Raw genomic sequence first — 25,541 nt, forward strand, 5'->3', positions numbered from 1 at the left:
GCTAGTATGCATCACATACTAGCACATAATGAGAGACTTACCTTAGAATGAAGCCCCCCAGTGCCGCGCTGGCACCGCCGAGAGAGCTGACATCTTCCCCCAGTCTACCTCCCAGGTTCGCGTCCTCCAGCTACATGAGTGGCCGGGGGCATCATGAAGTCACTCCCGTGCACGGGAGAAGCCGTTTACGGCACGGGGTCTGAGGGGCTGGCGCTGAATGCCGGACCTTCGGATCGCATGCTCCAATAACTTCACCGGCTGCATGCACTCTGAAGATCTCCTAAACTGTTAGGAGATATTCACAGTACTTACAGGTAAGCCTTACTATAGGTACAAATGGTAGAACAGAGTTTCTGTTCTAAAGGGTAAAGAGAACTCCGAAATATCCTGGCCACTCCTGCTGACCTTGTTGCACAAAGTGGGCGGCTAGTGTAGTGGTCCTCACACCATAATACACAGCCCTGCTATAAGTATCCTTCGTATTGCCCACAATGGCAAGTGTGACCGTGCTGACCAGTGAGAAGCATTGCTTTCGTCTGGGATTCCTTATCAGAAGACAAAGCTTCTCATGTGCCAGCAAGTCTTGGTCTTGCCATTGCAAGCATTATGATGGATGTGCATGGGCAGCACATTGGCCGAGTGGTTAGCACTTCCTCCTGGCAGCACTAATGTTGGTCGGTTTGAATCCCAACCATGACACTGCCTACCTGGAGTTTGCATGCACACTCCGAAGACATGCTGGTAGGTTATCTGGATCCTGTATAAATTGGCCCTAATGTATGTATGACTGGGAGTTTGGGACCTTAGATTGTAAGCTCCTTGAGAGCAGGTACTAACTAGGGGGGCCACACCCCAAAATGCATAACCATGCCCAACATTATCACACATGACATTACCATAGACATTTTGTGGGCCTGCCACAGGTCCCTGCTGTCTACAGTGGTTCTTATCCATGTGATATATACTAATTGTGTTGCTTCTGCTGGCTCTTCCTGGTGTTTCCCTGGTCAACTTCCTGGTTCAAAGCACCTTACATCACATCCACTTGGAGGGGCTTGCTCACCATTGACCACCTGGAAGGTTGCCACCTGCTGGAGACCTATTGATACGCTTTTTAATGTCTTTTAAACGTGAATGCATATTTATTGTTTTTCTTTTTACCAATATGTTTTAATAAATGCTACACTTAGGTAGTGGCGCTTTTCTCTCCTCCTTTTTTCCGTTTATACGTGGTTTGCTGGTGGAAGCCTCCCCAGACCCTGCTTGGAAGAGAGACTGAAGACACTGTCATAATGTGAATTTCATGCCACAGTGACATTTATGGACTTTTCTCAAGGACTAAAAAAACACTCCCTTCATTCGTTTTTCATCTCTTGGGCCCCCCCCCTTTTTTTTTTTTTGTCAGTTGCACCAGTGCCCCCACCTGGGTACCTTTAGGGTGTTAATGCCCTTTACAAATCACTTTCTAATAAATAAAAATGAAATGTGCAAACAGGGTCTGGAGGGGTGGCCAGGATATTTGGCATTAGTGCGCCTTTTTGATTTTTGTTAAAAGGTGAAATTACTTTTATACCCATATTAAATAGGTTTCTTTTGTGAAAATTGTGCACTACAAATTGTACAATTTTTTTCCCAAATGAAAACCATATTCACAGTTGAAAATTTTCCATCAAGCTCCTTCGAAATTTCTCATCTCAATGGTTGAAAATGATCATCGATTTGATCCCATTAACCATTCGTAAATTAAACAAATGCTCCAAAAATGAAAATTTTGGAACAAAATTCTACTAAAATACAGGCAGTTTTAGGTCAGTTTCACACGGGCTTCAGCTTGTATAAGAGTAGTTTGAACAACAAGCTTTGTTGAAGCTTTTAAAGTACCATTCGGCTCCAGCTTGTAAATGTTGATCACAGATCCTAATTGGAGGGCTGAATGCCACTTTAAACAAGCTGCTAGCAGGCTTAAGCACTTTTTGAAGTCTGTTGAAAGCCTGCTGAAGCCTGCTAGCAGCTTGTTTAACCACTTGCCGACCAGCCGCCATCATTATACTGCATAGCATGAATCTATCCATGGCCGCTGCTGCCACCCCCTATTCAGGCGCCCAGCCCCTTTTCGGGCGCCGGGCACCTGATAGGCATCAAAAAAGGTGACCTGCGAGCGCCATGGTTGGTCTGGTGTGTTTCCTAACACTGAACCGCCTCTCCACCAATCAGGTGCTCAGGTCTGTTACCCATCACCTGATTGGCTGAAATGACAGGCGCTGTAATTGGATGCCTATCAGGAGGAGACCCACTGCCCCACTGGGACAGGGTAGACGGCGAGCGGGCCGGGGGGGGTTTCACAGTGGCGGCATTCGATGGGCAGTGTGGCAGCGTTCGATTGGCACAGTGAGGCTGCAACTGATGTTTTTTTTTTTCAGATTTTTTTCAGTTTGTTTGCGCCCCCCAAAAATTTTGAGCAACAGCCGCCACTGGATCTCTCTCCTCCTCCTCCAGTCAGTCCCATCCCCCCACAGTTAGAAACACCTCCCAGGGAACACATTTAACCCCTTGATCAGCACTAGTGTTATCCCCTGCCCTGTCGGTGACATTTACACAGTAATCTGTTCATTTTTATAGCACTGATCGCTGTATAAATGTCAATGGTGTCAAAAGTGTCTGATCTGTCCGCTGCAATGTCGCAGTCTCGCTAAAAATCAAAGCTCGCTCCCATTACTAGTAAAAAAAAAAAATAATAATAAAAATGCAATAAATCTATCCCCTATTTTGTAGATGCTATAACTTTTGTGTAAACCAATCAATATACGCTAATGCCCCATACACACGATCAGATATTCCGTCAGAAAAAACTTCAGTTTTTCCGACGGAATTCCGCTCATGCTTGCCTTGCATACACACGGTCACACAAAAGTTCTCTGAACTTTCGACCGCCAAGAACGCGGTGACGTACAACACTACGACGAGCCGAGAAAATGAAGTTCAATGTTTCCGAGCATGCGTGATTTTTTGCCTGTCCGAATTGCATACAGATGATCGCATTTTCGGATAGGAACTTTTTCCGACCTAAAAATAGAGAACATGCTCTCAATATTTTGCTGGCTGGAATTCTGCCAGCAAAAGTCGGATGGAACGTACACACGGTCGCAATTTCTGACCAAAAGCTCACATCCGACTTTTGCTGGTGGAATTTCCGATCGTGTGTACGGGGCAATATTGCATTTTTTTTTTACCAAAAATATGTAGAAGAAAACATATTGGCCTAAACTGATGAAGAAATTATCTTTTTTTTTTTTTTTTTTTTTAAAAAAGTGGGATATTTATTATAGCAAAAAGTAAAAAATATTGTTTTTTTTTTCAAAATTGTCGCTCTTTTTTTGTTTATAGCGCAAAAAATAAAAACCGCAGAGGTGATCAAATACCACCAAAAGAAAGCTCTATTTGTGGGGAAAAAAGGACGTATTTTATTTGGGTGCAACATCGCACGACCGCGCAATTGTTAGTTAAAGGGACGCAGTGCCGTATCTCAAAAAATGGCCTGATCATTAAAGCGGAGTTCCACCCAAAAGTGGAACTTCCGCTCATTTGTCTCCTCCCCCCCTCCGGTGCCACAATTGGCCCTTTTCGGGAGAGAGGGGGGACAGGATACCTGTCTTTCACAGGTATCCTTTCCCACTTCCGGGAGTCCGGGCTGCGGCTATTGACCTCACGGCTGGGGCTCCCCTCCTCCTGCCTCCTCCTTCCCCTGCCGCTGGGCCAGTAGCAGAGAGGAGCGGGCCTCGCGCATGCGCAGCAGGGTTCCTGGCGTGAAGCCAAAAGGCTACACTGCTGGGTACCCTTACCCGCAATGGCGGCGGCATGCACCGGACAGCTGATGGAAACATCAGCTGCGGTGTTGACATCGCTGGACTCCAGGACAGGTAAGTGTCCCATTATTAAAAGCCAGCAGCTGCAGTATGTGTAGCTGCTGGCTTTTAATGATTATTATTTTTTTTTTTTTTTGACGGAACACCGCTTTAAGGGGGGAAATCTTCTGGTCTATAAGTGGTTAAAGTGGCAACACCACTCCCATTTACAAACTGGAGCTGAATGGTACTTTAAAAGCTTCAACAACAAAGCTTGCGGTTCACACCGCTCTTCTACAAACTGAAGCCCGTGTGAAACAGAACTTACACTGCTTTACTGTCCAATCACAGGCTGTGGGAAGGAGAGGTGACTAAGGAAATAGAACTTCAGCAACAGTTTTTTCCTACAGTCACCCATTAAATGGGTGACCACCAAGGCTTATTTTCCCCCCAGAGGACAGGTGCAGAACCCCCCCCTCTCTGTCCCCTACCCACCTTGAAGCGCCGTCCCTTGTTTCCACCCCCTACCCATCTCCCATTACCACCCCTTTAGAAAATACAGAATCGAGTATCGTTTTGTGGTGCTAGGAAATTGTTATGGAATTTGTTAAAGATAACTAGAAAGGCAGTAAAATAGATCCTCTGCCACCAGCATAATAGACCCTCCAGCAACAATAGAGCCCGCCAGCAATAATAGCCCCCCCCCCCCAGCCTCTCCCTACCAACAGCAGATCCTCCACACAACAATAGACCCCCCCGCACTTAGCAACAATGGACCTCCTGCAACAGTAGACCCCCAGCAGCAACAACAGACCCTCCAGCCGTCAGCATCAATAGACCCTCCAGCCGTCAGCATCAATAGACCCTCCAGCCGTCAGCATCAACAGACCCTCCAGCAGCCAGCATCAATAGACCCTCCAGCAGCCAGCATCAACAGACCCTCCAGCAGCCAGCATCAATAGACCCTCCAGCAGCCAGCATCAATAGACCCTCCAGCAGCCAGCATCAATAGCCCCCCCCAGCCTCTCCCTACCAACAGCAGATCCTCCACACAACAATAGACCCCCCCCCGCACTTAGCAACAATGGACCTCCTGCAACAGTAGACCCCCAGCAGCAACAACAGACCCCCAGCAGCCAACATCAAGAGACCCTCCAGCAGCCAGCATCAATAGACCCTCCAGCAGCCAACATCAAGAGACCCTCCAGCCGTCAGCATCAATAGACCCTCCAGCCGTCAGCATCAATAGACCCTCCAGCCGTCAGCATCAATAGACCCTCCAGCCGTCAGCATCAATAGACCCTCCAGCCGTCAGCATCAATAGACCCTCCAGCCGTCAGCATCAATAGACCCTCCAGCCGTCAGCATCAATAGACCCTCCAGCCGTCAGCATCAATAGACCCTCCAGCAGTCAGCATCAATAGACCCTCCAGCAGTCAGCATCAATAGACCCTCCAGCAGCCAGCATCAATAGACCCTCCAGCCGTCAGCATCAATAGACCCTCCAGCAGTCAGCATCAATAGACCCTCCAGCAGCCAGCATCAATAGACCCTCCAGCCGTCAGCATCAATAGACCCTCCAGCCGTCAGCATCAATAGACCCTCCAGCAGCCAGCATCAATAGACCCTCCAGCCGTCAGCATCAATAGACCCTCCAGCCGTCAGCATCAATAGACCCTCCAGCAGTCAGCATCAATAGACCCTCCAGCAGTCAGCATCAATAGACCCTCCAGCAGCCAGCATCAATAGACCCTCCAGCCGTCAGCATCAATAGACCCTCCAGCAGCCAGCATCAATAGACCCTCCAGCCGTCAGCATCAATAGACCCCCCAGCTGTCAGCATCAATAGACCCTCCAGCAGTCAGCATCAATAGACCCTCCAGCAGTCAGCATCAATAGACCCTCCAGCAGCCAGCATCAATAGACCCTCCAGCCGTCAGCATCAATAGACCCTCCAGCAGCCAGCATCAATAGACCCTCCAGCCGTCAGCATCAATAGACCCCCCAGCTGTCAGCATCAAAAGACAATCCAGCAGCCAGCACCCTTAATTCTCTCCCTTAACAATAGATCCCTCTCAGCAACAATAGACCCCCATGTGACTCCCTTCAGTGACAAAAGATCCCCCAGAAGCCAGCATCAATAGACCCTTTAGCACACCCCAGCACCTTTCGCCAGTACATATATACATTCAGTTCTGGGGGTGCCGGAACTGCGTTCCCACTGAAAAAAAGCCCTGGTGAGCATCATTCAGGGAGAAAGAAGGGTACTGGATTTTGTATACGAAGGATGCTTGCAGTTATATAGATAAGGTAGAACATATGTAAAGCATATCATTAAATCCTGAGACAATATTGTCACAGCTGGCAAGTAAGGTTAAGGCTACAACTGCCCGACTTCTAAAGAGATGCTAGTTCCAGGGTAGCTAAGTCACAGATCATTTCTCTTAAGTTAATGAATGTCTTTGCTATAGGTGTAGGTCAATTACATATCTCCTGAAGCCTGGCTGAAAAACTCCCAGAGATGGCATCATCCCACCCTGCCTTGTTGCTAGCACATTTAGGTAGTTACTAAGACACTCCCAAACAATTGCATGCACTCTCTCCCCTCTGTTGCAGTAGCTCTGAGCTCACAAAGGCTGAAACTACGGACATAGTGGACCACACATGTGCGGGGGTTTGGGCAGGGATGGCCTGTCCATTGGGGGCTCCTGGGTGCCGCCCCCTCTGCATAATGGATAGATTTATGCATAGCATGAATCTATTCACAGCCACCGTGGCCACCCCCCTATTCATGCGTTCAGCCCCTTTCAGGGCACCGGGCACATGAATAAGAGCAGCCAGGGTTTTTTGTTTTTTGATGCACCTGATTAGAGCCAAAGGCTCTAATAGTCTTCAAAATAAGGTGGGCTCGGGTCACAGAGGATGTGTCCGGAGCCCACTCAGGTGTGTTGCAACAGCAAATGAGTATTCGCTGTTGCAACACTGATCCTCCTCTTGGCCAATCGGGAAGCAGGTCTGATACCCGTCACCCGATTGGCTGAAAGGACAGGCAATCCTAGTGGACACCTAGGAGGAGGGGAGGGGACGCACAGCGGAAGCGAGTAGGAGAAGAGCCACTGGCCGATGCCTGGATGCCCGGTCCCCTCCGATGCCTGGATGCCCGATCCCCTCGGCCGCTCCTCGGATGCTCGGTCCTTGCCGATGCCTGGATACCCGATCCCCGCCGACGCTCCCCGGATGCCTGGTCCCTGCCGATGCCTGGATGCCAGACCCCCGCTGCTGCTCCTCGGATGCCAGATACCTGCCACTGCGCCTCGGATGCCTGCTGTCTAGATGGAGTAAGTGCCGGTGGACCGACCGGCAGACAGCCGAGGGGAGGGGGGGGAGGTTTGAGTTGCCGTGGGGGGGCATCTACCCCCCCAAACAAAAAACCACCAGCCTCCACTGGGTTTGTGTGCTCGCTCCTGTGATGATGAGCAGTAACAGCTGGTATGTTAGCAACAATCTAGCAACGAGGCAGGACGGAATCATGCCACCTCTGGGAATTTTTTTAGCCAGGCTTCGAGAGGTACGTATAGACAGGCCAATATCCAACTTTGATCAAAGTTGCACATTTTGTTTTTATCTACAGGCTCCCCTTGTATTTTGGTAAAGGTAAACTAACCCATTAAACAGACAAAGGCTACAAAAAAGGCGTGAAAGGGGCTAAATGTGCGCAGACAATACCATTTTGACACACACAAAAAAAAAAAGTCCACATCAATGGCCATAGTGAAAGATCTAGGCATATGACACAGGTTTTTAGAGACCAGGCGGCAGCAATGGGTGAAAAAACTGAGCCAGGTCCGCTTTCTTCCATCCAATTTTACACATGATACAATTGTTGACAAATACATGTTTTTCACAAAGCAAAAGGAAAAAAAAAAATAAAAAGTTTTGACTGCCAAAACGAAGAAAACTTTTATTTTTGCAGGAATCCATTTCTAAACTTTGGCTGTATTAGTATTCTAATAAACCCCAAGGGACAGAGCCAAGGAAAGATACAAGAAAAAAAAGCGGTTTATAAAAAGCAGGGAGCATATGGCCCTCTCATCAATGTTCTTAAGGTGTTTAAAGGGAAAATGGAAACAGCTGGAGACTTCGCAGCAATGATCTGCGACAGAGGGAGGAGGAGTGCTGCATGCAGACGCGCAGTCTATAGTATACGGCTCTGCGAACTCCTGCTTAATTCCATGTTACAAAAACATTCCAGCCTCTGACCACCACAGCAGTGAATTATTATACACCATATGGCTAAAATGTGTAGACATCCCACCATCACACCCATATGACCTTGTTGGACATTCCATTCAAAAATTAGATGCATAAAATGTAAAACAGCCACTGACAAGGGGACTGTCCAGATGATGGAAGAGTGTACCAGATGATGTGCGGAGATATAGGTGGCACAGAGGAGCACGGGAGAGCACTGAAGGCACATTTGGGAACATGAGGCTCACAGCAGCACACTGGAGTCTCTAGATGAGAAGGGATGCACTAGAGTCACTAGATAACATGGGGCACACTGGGACACACTGGTTAAATGGGGGTGTACTTAAAGTCACTGGATGACATAGGCACGAGAGGTGCATCTGTACTTGGACTCTCTGGGTGCACTAGGGTCATTAGATGACAAGGACTGGAGGAGCACTAAGTCACTGGATGCACTAAGGTCATTAGATGATATGGGGACTGAAGGAGCATTTGGGTGCACTAGGGTCATTAGATGACATGGGTACTGGAGGAGCACTTGGAGTCACAGGGCACCCTGGGGTTATTAGATGACACAGGGACTGGAGGAGCATTTGGAGTCACTGGGTGCACTAGGTCATTAGATGACACAGGGACTGGAGAGGTATTTGGAATCACAGGGTGCACTAGGGTCATTAGATGACACGGGAACTGGAGGAGCATTTGAATGCACTAGGGTCATTAGATGACACAGGAACTGGAGGAGCATTTGGGTGCACTAGGGTCATTACATGACATGGGGACTAGAGGAGCACTTGGAGTCACAGGGCACCCTGGTGTTATTAGATGACACAGGGGCTGGAGGAGCATTTGGAGTCACTGGGTGCACTAGGGTCATTAGATCACACAGGCACTGGAGAGGTACTTGGAACCACTGGGTGCACTAGTGTCATTAGATGACACGGGAACTGGAGGAGCATTTGGGTGCAGTAGGGTCATTACATGACATGGGGACAAGAGGAGCACTTGGAGTCACAGGACACATTGGGGTCATTAGATGACACAAGGACTGGAGAAGCATTTGGAGTCACTCAGTGCACTAGGTTCACTAGATGACATTGGGACTGGAGGAGCACTCGGAATCTCTGGGCACTTTGGGGTCATTAGATCAGGGCTCAACGAATCCCAGGAACCAATTCACCATGGCAAGTAGAAAATGTGGCCTGGCACCTGGGCTGTTGTCAGCCCCAGTGGCTAGCATGGGGGGGGCGCAGCCTGCAGGTGTCATGTGTATTTTCTAATGCTGGGGGTGCGGAGGGGCAGCGCTGTGATAGCGGGTTAAAGGAGGCGAGGGGCAGGACTGTAAAGGGCGGATTAGGGCAGATGCAGGGCTGTAGGGTAGTAGGAGGGACCGGTCAGGGGAGGAGCGGAGTTGACAGGGGCAAAGCGGAGCCCCTGGCAGGAAGTGTCCCCTGTGCGGCTCTCTCCTCCCTCACGCTGGGTGCAGGCCTAGATTGAGCTGTCCGGGGAGACTACCTGGAGCAGGAACCGGCGGCTCTGAATGGGCTCAGCAATGGCCCCAAGCCAGACACCACCTCGCAGGGGATCCCCTTACTCTCGGCTCCAACTGCTCCCTCCACACCCCTCACCCCCCCACCCCCCAAAGCTTCCTAGCATTTCTACTCTCTCCTTCCTGGCCCAGCTCTAACACCACCCTATGTAGGTGGCTCTAGTACCATTGTAGGCAACTCTGCCTTGCCTCGCAGGAAGATCATTCTGTCAGTCAGATCAGATTCTGGAGATCTCTCCCTGCTGTGCCCCACTGTGAGTACCCTGCAGGGATCTGTGAGAGCCACCCAGGAAAAACCTATCCTTGTAAACAGAGAAGGCTTTTATGTTTACAAGTGACAAGGAAAAGCGGGGAGTGTAGGGTAAAGGCCCCAAGTGGTGAAAATGAGTTCCGCCAAGTTCCAGCTGAAAAACTGGATGTGAGGACCACATGACATGGCATGATGGATCGGATTCAGGTCCCGAGCCTTGTGATTGACATATGTGGTATAGACACACTGCTTGCTTCTCAAATTAATGGTGGCGCCAATCAGGAGAGTAGTCTCCCGATAGGTCATGGTGCCGACACTCCATGTTAAATCCAAAAGTGCCAGACAGAGGACCAGGCACTTGATCCCCAGAGAGGTGAGAGTTACAGTATATAAAAAAAAAAAATGGACTGCTGTAAAATCTTAAAGAGAACCTGTATAAAAAGTCCTGCCTATGAGCCGACATACGATATGAGAAGCCTCCTCTGCGCTCCTCTCTGATTCTGTTTCACTATGTTATAGGTCTCTAGCCCCCCCACATTTCAGAATTAAGCCAAGCAGACCGTCATTCCAACTAGTATTTTTAGAAGCAGTGGACGGCTCTGGCTGCGCCCGTATTATTCCAAACCCAGGTTTCCTTTAAGGTGATTCTAACAACAACGGATACATCCTCTTTTATATCGGACACTCCTATGTCACATGATACAGCATTGGGGGGGGGGTGAAAAAAAACAAAAAACCCTACGCACGTGTTTGGCAGCTATCCGCGATGAGCCGACGATCTGTCCGCTGCTGTCCAGCACGTCGATGCCCTCTTCCAGCTCGCTGTGTCTCATTAACACCACGTTACAAACATTGGCACTGGCTGCAAAAGACAGAAAAACAGACACACATTAGTCACTGTCACAGCAAAGGATGAGACATATGACCCACATCCAGAGCCTGGCACAATGGAGGATGGAGGGAGAACTGAGGACACACAGTCCGCATCACTGCCTTAGGATAGAACGTCTGAAAGCTGATTGCTTGCACTCTGTGTGGCGCTTTTATCGCTTGGCACACACTTTGTTGGCACAAATACACTTCTACACTGACAAAATGTAACATTTATTGCTGTTACCTAATTGCCCTAAATCAAAGTCTACAAAATGCAGCCCCCTTTGTTCCACGGCTCCAGGACCTCCTCTAAAGCCCCGTACACACGATCAGATTGTTGGCCAACAAAACCGCGGACTTTTGTCCGAAGGGCGTTGGCCCAAACTTGTCTTGCATACACACGGCCACACAATTGTTGGCCAACAAATATGAAGGTAGTGACGCACTACGTTGTTTTACAGCTCTTTAGCACCACCCTTTGGGCTCCTTCTGCTAATTTCGTATTAGTATAAGTTTGGTGAGTGTTGATTCATGCTTTTCAGTTCGCGCTTTTCAGTTCGTTTCTGAGCAGCCGTTCGTCAACCAGCCATGTTGCGGAATCGGAGGAGATAACGTGTTATTATTGGCCTTGGAGTTATTGCTTTGACATTTTTTGGTTGAATAATAATGATTTGATTTGTTATATTTTCTATATTTTTGGATGCATAGAATGCACTTTTTGGTTAAGTTCTATTGGCAGATAGCATGTCTAATTTTATTTGTTTTCTTTTTTTAATGCACAATAAAAAAATTGTGTAGAATAATACTTGGCTATGTGTTTTACTTCAAATGACAGTTTGGGAGTAGACAGTTACATTTTATAAAATACAATGTAAAATTAACAAGGGACACCAACATAGTTGTATCTTTGATCTTAAAAACTACGGGATAATGGTGTTGTAGTAACTTGCACCAAAAAACAAAAAAAAAAAAACATAATATTATTCTTGATATCACTAGAAAAAAAAAATTGTTTGCAATAACTCCATCAGTATCACCAGCAAAGCAGCTCCATTATTATCCCATTAAAGAAGAAGAGAATTGTGCGCTGCATTTCCAGATTTCATAATTTGCCACGTCACGAATGTTAATTCTCCACTATGAACGCTAGTTTACAAGACTGACCGCTTCTGGCTCGTCCTTGCTTCCGAGCATGCGTGTTTGTACTTTGGACTTTTGTCCGACGGACTTGTGTACACACGCTCGGAAAATCCAACAGACATTTGTCCACGGAAAATTTTAAAGCCTGCCATCCAACATTTGTCCGCGAAAAATCTGACAACAATTGTCCAATGGAGCGTACACACGGTCGGATTTTCCACCAACAGCCTGTCATCGAACAATTCCCGTCGGAAAATCCGATCGTGTGTACAAGGCTTTAGCCTGCTGAGCTTGAGAAAAAGATTTCAAAACACCAGACACTGGACGTGCCACACATGCCTGAAAAACTTCACTGGAGTACACAATACGCCCTGCTCTCAACCCCCCCCCCCCCTCGCATTTGCAAGCGATTCCGCGCTGTCAGAATGACAGCAGGGAGTTCCTGCGTAAATGCAACAGCTGCTGCTGTCAAAAAAAGGACACCTGACACGACACAGTGTTTATAAACATTGTTCAGACAGGAGATGGAGATATACAAAGTAATAGTTAGGCCTGAAGAAAAAGAAAATGGTTTGCACACCATGGAGGGAAGAACTTCTGTAGAATAGTTACTTTATTGTCAAAGTGCCAAAGGATGTAGACAGGACTTTACAGGAATATTGGTAGACATTGGTAGACCGGTTTCACATGGATAACGCGTGCTTGTTCACAGCAAACACGAGTTATCCATGTGAAACTGGTCTACCAATATTCCTGTAAAGTCCTGTCTACATCCTTTGGCACCTTGACAATAAAGTAACTATTCTACAGAAGTTCTTCCTTCCATGGTGTGCGACCAATGTTCTTTTTCTTCAGGCCTAACAGTATTACTTTGTAAATCTCTATCTCCTGTCTGAACAATGTTTATAAACACTGTCGTGTCAGGTGTCCTTTTTTGACAGCAGCAGCTGTTGCATTTACACAGCAACTCCCTGCTGTCATTCTGACAGCAGGGAATAGCTTGCAAGTGCAAGAGGGAGGGAGACGGGGCCAGCACCCAGGAAGAAATCTTTATCCACAGTCTGATCGGTGCAACACTCTTTCTGGACTTTGAATATTGTTTGGCCCCTTTCACATGGGACGGACTCTGTTTTGATCAGCAGGGGACCTGTCCACTGATCCTCTGAAGATCAGACCAGAGCATGCGGATGAGACATCCGTGTCTGCTCAGTTTCTACAGATCGGACATGGGCAGAACCCGCTTCACTCTATGGTTCACCAAGTCTAAATGGTCACCTTTTTTGGAGATCGTATTGGAGGTAGTTGGGTGTACACAGATACAAGTCCGTTTACACTCGCTGGTCCATATCAGTGAATGGACCTTCCGATCAGGGCCGCCTGAAAAACTGACAGGCGGACCTGATCAGACCCTTCGTGTAAAAGGGGCCTTAAGCCTGGTACACACCGAGATTTTTTTTCAATCCAGCAGGTTGAACGAAAAACAACCGTCAGCTTCGGTCTGAGCCGCTGTACTAACAATCTGATGTTAGTACAGTGATCTGCCCCTGCTGAGCTCTTGTGTTCTGACAGGGGGACCCCCCCCCCCGCCAGAACACTACGGTCAGCGCTCTCGGTCATTGGCTGAGAGCACTGATCGAGCGCCAGTCAGCTGCTGGTTTTCCAGCATGCTCGTCCAACAAAAGCCAGTCAAAACGGCCGGCTTCTGTCGGACTGGCTGCCATACACACGGGCCGAATGTCGGACAGTTTTTATTGAACCAGCCGATGTCGCCTGGCATTCAGCCCCTGTGTCTTTACTCTTGCATCTACTCTGTTCCATTTATCTGCACTTCAAAGTGAAGCTTCAATCTGCATTTGATTCCAGCTAAGGGTCAGTTCACACGAATGCGGTGCGATTCTGGTATGGTTTTCAGTGTGATTATGTAGTGCAACTTTGATGCGTCTTGGTTGCATGTTTGTATATTTTATTTTATGGGGCCAAAGTAGCACAAGAACATTTTTCCAAAACCGCACCGTGCTGAGTCGCATTGATGTGAACGAGCACCATTAAAGTGTTTGTTACCCCAACTTTTCATATTCCTGATATGTGCCCGCTGTAGTCCATATACTTGTATGAGAAAGTCTCCAGTTCTCTTTGTGTGAAATCCCTAGCACTTCTGCCAGTCTCTCTGCTCTCTTATTGGAAACTGACCACACTAAGCAGGAGAGCACAGCGTGGTCAGTTCTCTAGCTATGCAGGGAACTCGATCTGCTCTCCTTCAATGATCAGACTTGTCCTGACACGCATCCCCTGCGCAGCCATTCACCGGGAAGATCAGTGTGCTGTTACTTCTCCCCCCCCCCCAGCTCTTTTGCAGCTGAGAACAGAGGGAATGTGATCACTTATAAAAAAAGGGGAAAATGGCATTTATAAGGGGTTTTTTTTATTTCTATACACAAATGTTTTGACTTTCATTTCAAATTTAAAGGGGTTGTAAAGGTATACATTTTTTCACCTTAATGCATTCTATGCATTAAGGTGAAAAAACTTTTGATAATACCGCCGCCCCCAGCCCCCCCGTTTTACTTACCTGACACCTCAAAAACTTGCCTGCTCGTTCCCGACCTCCATTCAGCCGATCAGCCTGGTCGCTGATTGGCTATAGTGGATGGATTGAAAGCAGCGCAGCCATTGGCTCGCGCTGCTGTCAATCACATCCAATGACGCGGCGCGCCGGGGGGCGGGGCCGAGTGATACAGCGAGCGGCTATAGCCGCCGGCTGTATCACGGGAGCGCGCCCGCAATAACGAACCACCATGCGAGAGAGCTCGCATTAAGGTGGCTAGTTATTGCGGGGAGGAGCTGAGACAGCCGCCGAGGGACCCCAGAAAAGCAGGTTCGGGGCCACTCTGTGCAGAACGAGCTGCACAGTGAAGGTAAGTATAACATGTTTGTTATTTTTAAAGAAAAAAAAAATACCTTTACAACCCCTTTAAACTAAATGGGCTATTTTAGAAGATGATCGCTTACAAGCACTTTAATAATAATGTGATCTCTCTTGTCATGCGATTCTGTGAGACTCAAGGCACATCAGAAACCGCATTAGTGTAAATGGGGCCTAAAGCAACCTGACAAATTAAAGAACCGCCAATGCGGGGTTCAGACCGCCCCCCCCCTCATCAGGGCTATAGTACAAATAAATATGGACATTATATCTATATATAGATACATATGTCCATGTCCATATTTATTTGTACTATAGCCCTGATGAAGGGGGACTGTCTGAACCCCACATTGGCGGTTCTTTGTCTTCTTGTTATGAGCAAACACGAATATTAAACATTTTCTTATATAGCACTGACAACTGACACAATGGTTTACATACGGTATACTCACATCAGTCCCTGCCTTAAGGAGCTTACAACCTAAGGTCCCTATGTCACATACATACTAGGACCAATTTAGGCAGAAGCCAATTAACCTACAAGCATGTCTTGGGAGTGTGTAAGGAAAGCGGAGGACCCAGAAAAACCCATGCAAGCACAGGGAGCTCACACAAACTCCATTCAAACACTGTTCTGGTTGGGACATGAACCTTTGTGCTGCAAGGCTGAAGTACTAACCACTCCGCTCTTATTTACACGGGGATCCCCTAGATAGGGGTACCCTATTTTTATTGAGAGCGGCCTCACCAGATCTAGTGTACTCCATGGGAACTCAACTGACCTTCTTCAACTATGAACTACTGATAAGATGAATACATCTCTCCTACGGCTATACATGTTGCACACTTGTGATCCTATCACTGGTGACAACTCCCCACCAACTGGATAAGGGGCAGAGTAATGCTCACTTGCTTCCAATGTGTCGCAACCTTCTGATTGGATAAGTCAGGCGTCGCTGGCGAGTTTCCAATGGAGAGGGAGTGACAGCATTGAAGCCAATCCAGCCAGTCCTGTTGCCGATAAGCTGTGTCACACAGCTTTAAGAGTAGAAATAACAAGATGCCTGCTGGTGACTATTTCCCAGATCACCATCCTCGTGCTCCTCTCTGATTTGGTCTCATTTTTTGGCCAAGTCCTACCAAGAAGACGACCACAGTAGCCAAAGGCCAAGGGTAGGCACACATTGTTTCTCCAGCTGTTGCAGACCTACCAGTCTCATCATGCCTCAGTCTCTGGGAGTCATGTGTGTGGTGGTTAAGAGTCTTGTAATGCAGCATGTGACTTGTAGTTCTACTACTCGTGCAAAAGACCAGACCTTTTTAAATAGAGGGCCAACTTTACTGTCCTTCAGGCTTTGGGGGGAGCCCAGATTCTGGCTAGTGGGAGTAGAAATTGTCCTGGCGTTAGTGGTAGAAAATAGTGCCCCATCTTTGGTAATAGGGGAAGTAAAGGACCCCCATTGTTGGTGTCAGGAGGAAAAGTATCCCAAGGGCCAGATAAGGGCAAGCAAAGAGCCACATCCGGCCCTCGGGCCAAAGTTTGGAAATCACTGCAAAAGACCAGCTGTCTCCAAACTAAGGCCTGGGAGGCCGAATGTGGCCCTTTTCTTGCCTTTATCTGGCCCTTGAGGCACTATTCCACCAACTCACAGCAATGATGGGGCACCATTCCTTCTACTGACACCATCAGTGGGGCACTATTCTTCCAACTGATACCAACAAAGAGACACTATTTCTCCCATTAAAACCAATGATGGGGCGCCAGTGCCGGGATATTTTCTACTCCCACTGGCCACAGTGTGGCCCCCTAAAGCAGGGGTCTCAAATTGGCAGCCCTCCAGATGATGAGAAACTACAAGTCCCATCATGCCTCTGCCTGTGGGAGTCATACTTATAACTGTCAGCCTTGCATTGCTTCATGGGACATGTAGTTTCACAACAGCTGGAGGGCAGTCAGTTTGAGACCCCTGCCCTAAAGCCTGAAGGACAGTAAACTATCCCTTTGCTTTGAAAGTCTGGAGATCCCTCCAGTAGACCAATCTAACTGGACAGAAGGTGGCACTTGCTTAGCCATCAATTATGAAAAGTCAGGGCCCGGTGACATTACATCAGAGAGGAGCCCAGAAGGGGCCTTTTAGAGTAATAAAGGCAATAGTGGACTTCTTGTGAGGTCTGGATGTTGACTTATGGCATTTAAAAGGACAGTGGTCACCTTGCCCGCCCAACCATTGTCCCCATATACTCACCATACCGGCGCACTCCAACCACTTTTTCCTCATCTGCTGGTGATAATATCATGCATGTCTAGGTATGGAGAAGCATAAGACGCCCTCCCTGGTGACCATGCTTGGGTCTAGCAGCCAATTGCTAGGCCTGAGCACCGTCAAATGACCGTGAGACTGACGCCGCCACTCCGCCAAACCACGGGCACCTGTAAGGTAGCAAGAAGCCAGTAAATGCTGGTAACGTGAGTATAGGGGGTCATTGCCTTTGTAGACATTGTCACTTTGAAGGTGAAAGGGCCTCTTTAAAATGAAGGAAGGTTCACTTTAACAGTGGCTTGCACTGCACGCGTTCTATACAGATTAGGCAGACTCCGACTCTAGCTTAGTCACTTTTCAGCTGCACAGAACAATATGTTTGGCTGACCCCAGACAATGAAATGGGAAACAGATTGTTCCGTGCTGTAATCACCGTCATTGCGAAGGAAAAGCCATATTGCTGAGAACATTAATGGGTCTGGAGACAGACACACGTTACCTTCAGCCTTAGAACACAACGTGGCTCAGAATCTGCTGATTTTCCATTTTATCCCCCCCCCGCAACAATCTTTAAAGGCGAAACTTGATCAGTCACAGAGATGAGCACCTGTGTGAGAAGTATTCGATAGAAGATGTCATCCTCTGATACTGGCTGGGTACTGGTTCTGGTTCTGGTTCTGGCTGGCGTGGGCATCACCGAAAGATAAGCGGCCTTAAGACATGATCTGCAGCTTCCATCAGAAGCTTCTGACGGAGGTATTTATTTCATTGCTTTTGAAGGAAAGTCGGAGACTGGGTGCAATCCCAGACAACCATTATTGGTATCGGGCTACATGCACGTGCTGCCTCTTATGTGAGCAAGCTGTAGTGATGCCTACATAACCTTTCCTAATAATATTATTGTGACTGGATGAGGCATTAGAGTGTAAGCTCTTCTGGTGCAAAGACTAATATGAATGATTTAATGCCCTGTGGACAGCACTATGGTATATGTCAGAGCAATAATAGTGTGCAACTGTGGCGGGGTCATTGGAGTATATGTTTCTTTTGCGCAAGAGGGTGGGACATTAGAGTGTAAGCTCCTCTGGTGCACAGATTGCAGTGACTGGTCAGTGTGCTCTGTACAGCACTGTGGTATATGTCAGAGCTTTATGAATATATAATAAATTATAGTGTGTGAGTGTGGTGGGCCATTAGAGTGTAAGCTCCCTAGGTGCAAAGACTTGTGTAAATGGCTCAGTGCTCTCTGTACAGCACTGCAGAATATGTCAGAGCTATATAAATATAGAATATTAATAGTGTGTGTCTGTGGGGGGACATTAGAGTGTAAGCTCCTCTGGACATTGGTCAGTGTTCTTTGTACAGCTCTACAGTATATGCCAGAGTATATGTCAGTATGTCTGGTATAAGTCAGAGCTATATAAATGTATAATAATAGTGTGTGTCTGTGGTGGGACATTAGAGTGTAAGCTCCTCTGGAGACTGGTCAGTGTTCTTTGTACAGCACTACAGTATATGTCAGAGCTATATAAATGTATAATAAGAATAGTGTGTGTCTGTGAGGGGACATTAGAGTGTAAGCTCCTCTGGTGCGAGTCTGATGTCACTGGCTCAGTGTTCTCTGTACAGCACTGTGGTATATGTCAGAGCTATATAATTATATAATAACAGTGGGTGGGACATTAGAATGTAAGCTCCTCTGGTACACAGACTGAAGTGACTGGCTCAGTGTTCTTTGTACAGCACTACGGTATAAGTCAGAGCTATATAAATGTATAATAAGAATAGTGTGTGTCTGTGAGGGGACATTAGAGTGTAAGCTCCTCTGGTGCGAGATTGATGTCACTGGCTCAGTGTTCTCTGTACAGCACTGCGGTATGTGTCAGAGCTATAGAATTGTAAAATAACAATAATAGTGTAAGACTGTGGGGGGACATTAGAGTGTAAGCTCCTCTAGTGTAGAGATTGATGTGACCAATATTCTCAGTACAGCACTATGGTATATGTCAGAGCTATATAAATATATACTACTAGTGTGTAATAGTGGTTGGACATTAGAGTGTAAGCTCCTCTGGTGCAAAGACTAATAGAACTGGCTCAGTGTTCTCTATACAACTCTACATCATATGTTAGAGCTATCTAAAAGTTTATTATTAATAATAATAATAATAATAATAATAACAGTGTGTGTGGCAATGGTTGTGACATTAGAGTGTAAGCTCCTCTGGTACAGATACTGATGTGAATGGCTCAGTGTTCTCTGTACAGCACTGTAGTATGTGTTATAAAATGTATAATAATAATAAATGTGGGACTGTAGAGTGTATATTAGAGTGTAAGCTCCTCTGGTCCACAGATGGATGTGACTGTCTCAGTGTTCTCTGTACAGCACTGCTGAATATGTCAGAGTTATATAAATGTATGAGAACAGTGACAATGGTTGTGACATTAGAGTGTAAGCTCCTCTGGTACAGATACTGATGTGAATGGCTCAGTGTTCTCTGTACATCGCTTTGGAATATGACAGAGCTATATGAGACATTAGAGTGTAAGCTCCTCTGGTGCAGAGGCTAATGCGAATCACTCTGGTGCAAAGAATGATGTGACTGGCTCAGTGTTCTCTGTACAGCACTACGGTATGTATCAGAGCTATAGAAATATATAATAATAATAGTGTGTGTCTGGGGTAGGACATAGAGTGTAAGCTCCTCTGGTGCAGAGATTGATGTGACCGGGTCGGTGTTCTATGTACACCGCTGCAGAATATGTCAGAACTGAATACTTTGGTAAGGCACTAAAAAAAAAAAAATAATAATAATAAAAATATGAATCATTTACTGTATACATCATAAGAATCCCCTTTACAAAGGTGTTTCCTCATTGAACCCACACCAGCCTCCTATACACGAGTGTGCATTGGTTAGCAGGTCTGAATGTTAGGTGATGGGTAACATATGCCCGTCGGTGGCCTCTCGGTGCGTGGACCAGATTCCACGTTGTAGGGGGAAGGGGATATGGAGGGAATGGGCAGATGGCTCCGTCTCTGCAGAATGTTTTTCTCCAATTCACAAACATGAATGTATCCTAAATCCAGCTGTTCACTATGCAGAGACTGCAGGAGGAGACCAGTCCAATGAATAGAAAAGATATTCATGGTCCATAGTGTCTTGTATATGAGGGGTGCGTCCACCTACACCATAGGGGTACAGACTGGATGTACTGCCATGAGAAGGTTTCCTCACCGTGACCTACAGCCTTCAATAGAACTCCAGATATTTCCAAACTCACTTCAATACACTGACATTGGATCGGCTGATACGGATCGGTGCAATCATCCAATCAGAATCACACTGAGATTATGGAAGAAACCGGATGAAGAACTGGGACAAGATTTAAAGAAATCAATGAAAAAACAAAACGTGCCTTATGCAGATTTAAAGAGAAGACAAAGCTAGGAGAGAAGAGAAAGGGAAGGGGACAGAGGAGAAGAGAAAGGGAAGGGGAAAGGGGAGGGGACAGAGGAGAAGAGAAAGGGAAGGGGAAAGGGGAGGGGACAGAGGAGAAGAGAAAGGGAAGGGGACAGAGGAGAAGAGAAAGGGAAGGGGACAGAGGAGAAGAGAAAGGGAGGGGGACAGAGGAGAAGAGAAAGGGAAGGGGACAGAGGAGAAGAGAAAGGGAAGGGGACAGAGGAGAAGAGAAAGGGAAGGGGACAGAGGAGAAGAGAAAGGGAAGGGGAAAGGGGAGGGGACAGAGGAGAAGAGAAAGGGGAGGGGACAGAGGAGAAGAGAAAGGGAAGGGGAAAGGGGAGGGGACAGAGGAGAAGAGAAAGGGAAGGGGACAGAGGAGAAGAGAAAGGGAAGGGGACAGGGGAGGGGACAGAGGAGAAGAGAAAGGGAAGGGGACAGAGGAGAAGAGAAAGGGAAGGGGACAGAGGAGAAGAGAAAGGGAAGGGGAAAGGGGAGGGGACAGAGGAGAAGAGAAAGGGAAGGGGACAGAGGAGAAGAGAAAGGGAAGGGGACAGGGGAGGGGACAGAGGAGAAGAGAAAGGGAAGGGGACAGAGGAGAAGAGAAAGGGAAGGGGACAGAGGAGAAGAGAAAGGGAAGGGGACAGAGGAGAAGAGAAAGGGAAGGGGACAGAGGAGAAGAGAAAGGGAGGGGGACAGAGGAGAAGAGAAAGGGAAGGGGACAGAGGAGAAGAGAAAGGGAAGGGGACAGAGGAGAAGAGAAAGGGAAGGGGACAGAGGAGAAGAGAAAGGGAAGGGGACAGAGGAGAAGAGAAAGGGAAGGGGACAGAGGAGAAGAGAAAGGGAAGGGGACAGAGGAGAAGAGAAAGGGAAGGGGACAGAGGAGAAGAGAAAGGGAAGGGGACAGAGGAGAAGAGAAAGGGAAGGGGACAGAGGAGAAGAGAAAGGGAAGGGGACAGAGGAGAAGAGAAAGGGAAGGGGAAAGGGGAGGGGACAGAGGAGAAGAGAAAGGGAAGGGGACAGAGGAGAAGAGAAAGGGAAGGGGACAGAGGAGAAGAGAAAGGGAGGGGGACAGAGGAGAAGAGAAAGGGAGGGGGACAGAGGAGAAGAGAAAGGGAGGGGGACAGAGGAGAAGAGAAAGGGAGGGGGACAGAGGAGAAGAGAAAGGGAGGGGGACAGAGGAGAAGAGAAAGGGAGGGGGACAGAGGAGAAGAGAAAGGGAGGGGGACAGAGGAGAAGAGAAAGGGAAGGGGAAAGAGGAGAAGAGAAAGGGAAGGGGACAGAGGAGAAGAGAAAGGGAAGGGGACAGAGGAGAAGAGAAAGGGAAGGGGACAGAGGAGAAGAGAAAGGGAAGGGGACAGAGGAGAAGAGAAAGGGAAGGGGACAGAGGAGAAGAGAAAGGGAAGGGGACAGAGGAGAAGAGAAAGGGAAGGGGACAGAGGAGAAGAAAAAGGGAAGGGGACAGAGGAGAAGAGAAAGGGAAGGGGACAGAGGAGAAGAGAAAGGGAAGGGGACAGAGGAGAAGAGAAAGGGAAGGGGACAGAGGAGAAGAGAAAGGGAAGGGGACAGAGGAGAAGAGAAAGGGAGGGGGACAGAGGAGAAGAGAAAGGGAAGGGGACAGAGGAGAAGAGAAAGGGAGGGGGACAGAGGAGAAGAGAAAGGGAAGGGGACAGAGGAGAAGAGAAAGGGAAGGGGACAGAGGAGAAGAGAAAGGGAAGGGGACAGAGGAGAAGAGAAAGGGAAGGGGAAAGGGAAGGGGACAGAGGAGAAGAGAAAGGGAAGGGGAAAGGGGAGGGGACAGAGGAGAAGAGAAAGGGAAGGGGAAAGGGGAGGGGACAGAGGAGAAGAGAAAGGGAAGGGGACAGAGGAGAAGAGAAAGGGAAGGGGACAGAGGAGAAGAGAAAGGGAAGGGGAAAGAGGAGAAGAGTAAGGGGAGGGGAAAGAGGAGAAGAGTAAGGGGAGGGGAAAGAGGAGAAGAGTAAGGGGAGGGGACAGAGGAGAAGAGAAAGGGAAGGGGAAAGAGGAGAAGAGAAAGGGAAGGGGACAAAGGAGAAGAGAAAGGGAAGGGGACAGAGGAGAAGAGAAAGGGAAGGGGACAGAGGAGAAGAGAAAGGGAAGGGGGCAGAGGAGAAGAGAAAGGGAAGGGGAAAGAGGAGGAGAAGAGAAAGGGAAGGGGACAGAGGAGAAGAGAAAGGGAAAGGGAAAGAGGAGAAGAGAAAGGGGGAAAAAAGGAGGCACTAAGAAAGGGAATTGGGGGGGGTGAAGGGAAAGGAAAGTGGGTGATGCATAGGGAAGGAAGTGAAGAGAAAGGGAAGGTAGAGAGAGAGAGAGAGAAATAGAAGGGAGTGATTAGAAATGGAAGGGGTAAAGAGAAAGGGAAGGGAATAAATAGAAATGGAAGAGGTAAAGAGAAAGGGAAGGGAATGAAGAGAAAGGGAAGGGAATGAAGAGAAAGGGAAGGGAATGAATAGGAATGGAATTAAGAAAAAGTGAAGGAAAATAATAGAAAGGGAAGGAATTTAATAAAGAGGGAAGGAAATTAATAGAAAGGGAGGAGGTAAAGAGAAAGGGAAGGGAATGAAGAGAAAGGGAAGGGAATGAAGAGATAGGGAAGGCAATTAATAGAAAGGGAAGGAGGTAAAGAGAAAGGGAAGGAGGTAAAGAGAAAGGGAAGGGAATGAAGAGAAAGGGAAGGGAATGAAGAGAAAGGGAAGGGGTGAAGAGAAAGGGAAGGGAATGAAGAGAAAGGGAAGGGAATGAAGAGAAAGGGAAGGGAATGAAGAGAAAGGGAAGGTGATGAAGAGAAAGGGAAGAAAATGAATAGAAAGGGAAGGAAATGAATAGAAAGGGAAGGAAATGAATAGAAAGGGAGGAGGTAAAGAGAAAGGGAAGGGAATGAAGAGAAAGGGAAGGAAATTAATAGAAATGGAAGAGGTAAAGAGAAAGGTAAGGGAATGAAGAGAAAGGGAAGGGGTGAAGAGAAAGGGAAGGGAATGAAGAGAAAGGGAAGGAAATGAATAGAAAGGGAAGGAAATGAATAGAAAGGGAGGAGGTAAAGGGAAGGGAATGAAGAGAAAGGGAAGGGGTGAAGAGAAAAGGGAAGGGGTGAAGAGAAAGGGAAGGGAATGAAGAGAAAGGGAAGGGAATGAAGAGAAAGGGAAGGAAATGAATAGAAAGGGAAGGAAATGAATAGAAAGGGAGGCGGTAAAGAGAAAGGGAAGGGAATTAATAGAAATGGAAGAGGTAAAGAGAAAGGGAAGGGAATGAAGAGAAAGGGAAGGGGTAAAGAGAAAGGGAATGAATATAAATGGAAGAGTTGAAGAGAAAGGGAAAGAAATGAATAGAAAGGGAAGGAGATGAATAGAAAGGGAAGGGGTGAAGAGAAAGGGGAGGGAATGAAGAGAAAGGGAAGGGGTGAAGAGAAAGGGAAGGGGTGAAGAGAAAGGGAAGGGGTGAAGAGAAAGGGAAGGGAATGAATAGGAAGGGAATGAAGAAAAGGGGAAGGAAATTAATAGAGAGGGAAGGAAAAATAATAGAAAGGGAAGGAGAGAAAGAGAAAGGGAAGGGAATGGAGAGAAAGGGAAGGGAATGAAGAGAAAGGGAAGGAAATTAATAGAAAGGGAGGAGGTAGAGAGAAAGGGAAGAAAATTAATAGAAATGAAAGAGGTAAAGAGAAAGGAAAGGGGATGAAGAGAAAGGAAAGGGGATGAAGAGAAAGGAAAGGGGATGAAGAGAAAGGAAAGGGGATGAAGAGAAAGGGAACGGGTAAAGAGAAAGGGAACGGGTAAAGAGAAAGGGAACGGGTAAAGAGAAAGGGAATGAATAGAAAGGGAAGGGGAGAGAGGAAAGGGAAGGAAATGAATAGAAAAAAAAGGATGAAGAGAAATTGAAGGCAGTGAAGAGGAAATGCAGGGAATGAAGAGAAGGGGAAGGGGGCAAAAACAAAGGAAAGGAGAAAAAGGAAATTGAAGGGGGGCAAAGAGAAAGGGAGTGAAAAAAAACAAAGGGATAAAGCAAAAAAGAAGGCAGTAAAGAAAAGGGGAATGGAGTGAAGAGAACGGGAAGGGTGGAAGAGATTAGGAAAAGGGTAAAAAAATAAAAGGGAAAGGGGGTAAAGAGAATAGGAAGGGAATGAAGATGGAGGGAGTGAAACAAATGGAAAGGGGATATAGAGAAAAGGAAGGGGAGTGAGAAAAAAAGGAAAGGGTGGAAAAGAAAGGGAAAAGGGTAAAGAGCAAGGGAAGGGGGAAAAAAGTTAAGTAAAGAGAAAGGGAAGGGACTGAGGAGAAAAGGAAGAGGATGAAGAGAAGGGAGGGAAGTCAAAGGGAAAGAGGGGAGTTTATTGGAATTCAGGCAAGGGGTGAAAAAAAAAAGAAAGAAAAAGGGAAGGAGTAAAGAAAAAAAGAGAAGTGGTGAAGGAAGGGAATGGAGTGAAGTAAAAAGGAACAGGGTGAAGAGAAAGGGAAGGGTATGAAGATAAAAAGAAGGAAGTTAAGAGGAAAGGAGTGAAGAGAAAGAGAAAGAAGTAAAGAGAAAGGGAGAAGAGAAAGGGAAGCTGGTGAAAGAAAGAAAAGGGAGAAAAGAAATAAGTAAAAAGTAATAAAGAAAGGGGAGAGAGGGGGATTGAAAAGAAAGAAAAGGGGCTAAAAATAAAAGTTTGGGAGAAAAATGTACTGCTCCAGGTCAGGCTACCACTGCAATAAAGCTGGGTGTAGGTCCAGTTTCTTGCCGTAATCACCGAGAGGAAGAAGAGTGGGAGACCGCACACCTAATAATTAAAGCTCTGACTTCTTAATTTCACAGACAGTAACTACTCAAAAGCACAGTACAGAAGGAGCACGGTTGGTTAACTCATTTTACGTCACAGATGCTTAATCAGAACCCTGGGGTGAAGAGAAGGAGTGGGGAGGTAAAGGTAAGGGCAGGAGGTGAAGAAAAGAAAGAGGAAAGGTGGTGAAGAGGAGAGAGAGGAAAGAGAAAGGGAAGAA

General features: G+C 47.1%; 1 protein-coding gene across 1 annotated transcript in view; it reads right to left on the reverse strand.

The window, feature by feature from the left end:
* Positions 1-25,541, reverse strand: part of SFXN5 (sideroflexin 5) — a 367,837-nt gene that overhangs the window by 165,134 nt on the left and 177,162 nt on the right. Inside the window, exon 11 of the mRNA XM_073611062.1 lies at positions 10,639-10,754. Within this exon, the coding sequence (XP_073467163.1) occupies positions 10,639-10,754 (116 nt within the window). The remainder of the gene's footprint in view (positions 1-10,638; positions 10,755-25,541) is intronic.

This window comes from Aquarana catesbeiana, linkage group LG01 (assembly GCF_042186555.1).
Source record: "Aquarana catesbeiana isolate 2022-GZ linkage group LG01, ASM4218655v1, whole genome shotgun sequence".
Classification (NCBI taxonomy): domain Eukaryota; kingdom Metazoa; phylum Chordata; class Amphibia; order Anura; family Ranidae; genus Aquarana; species Aquarana catesbeiana.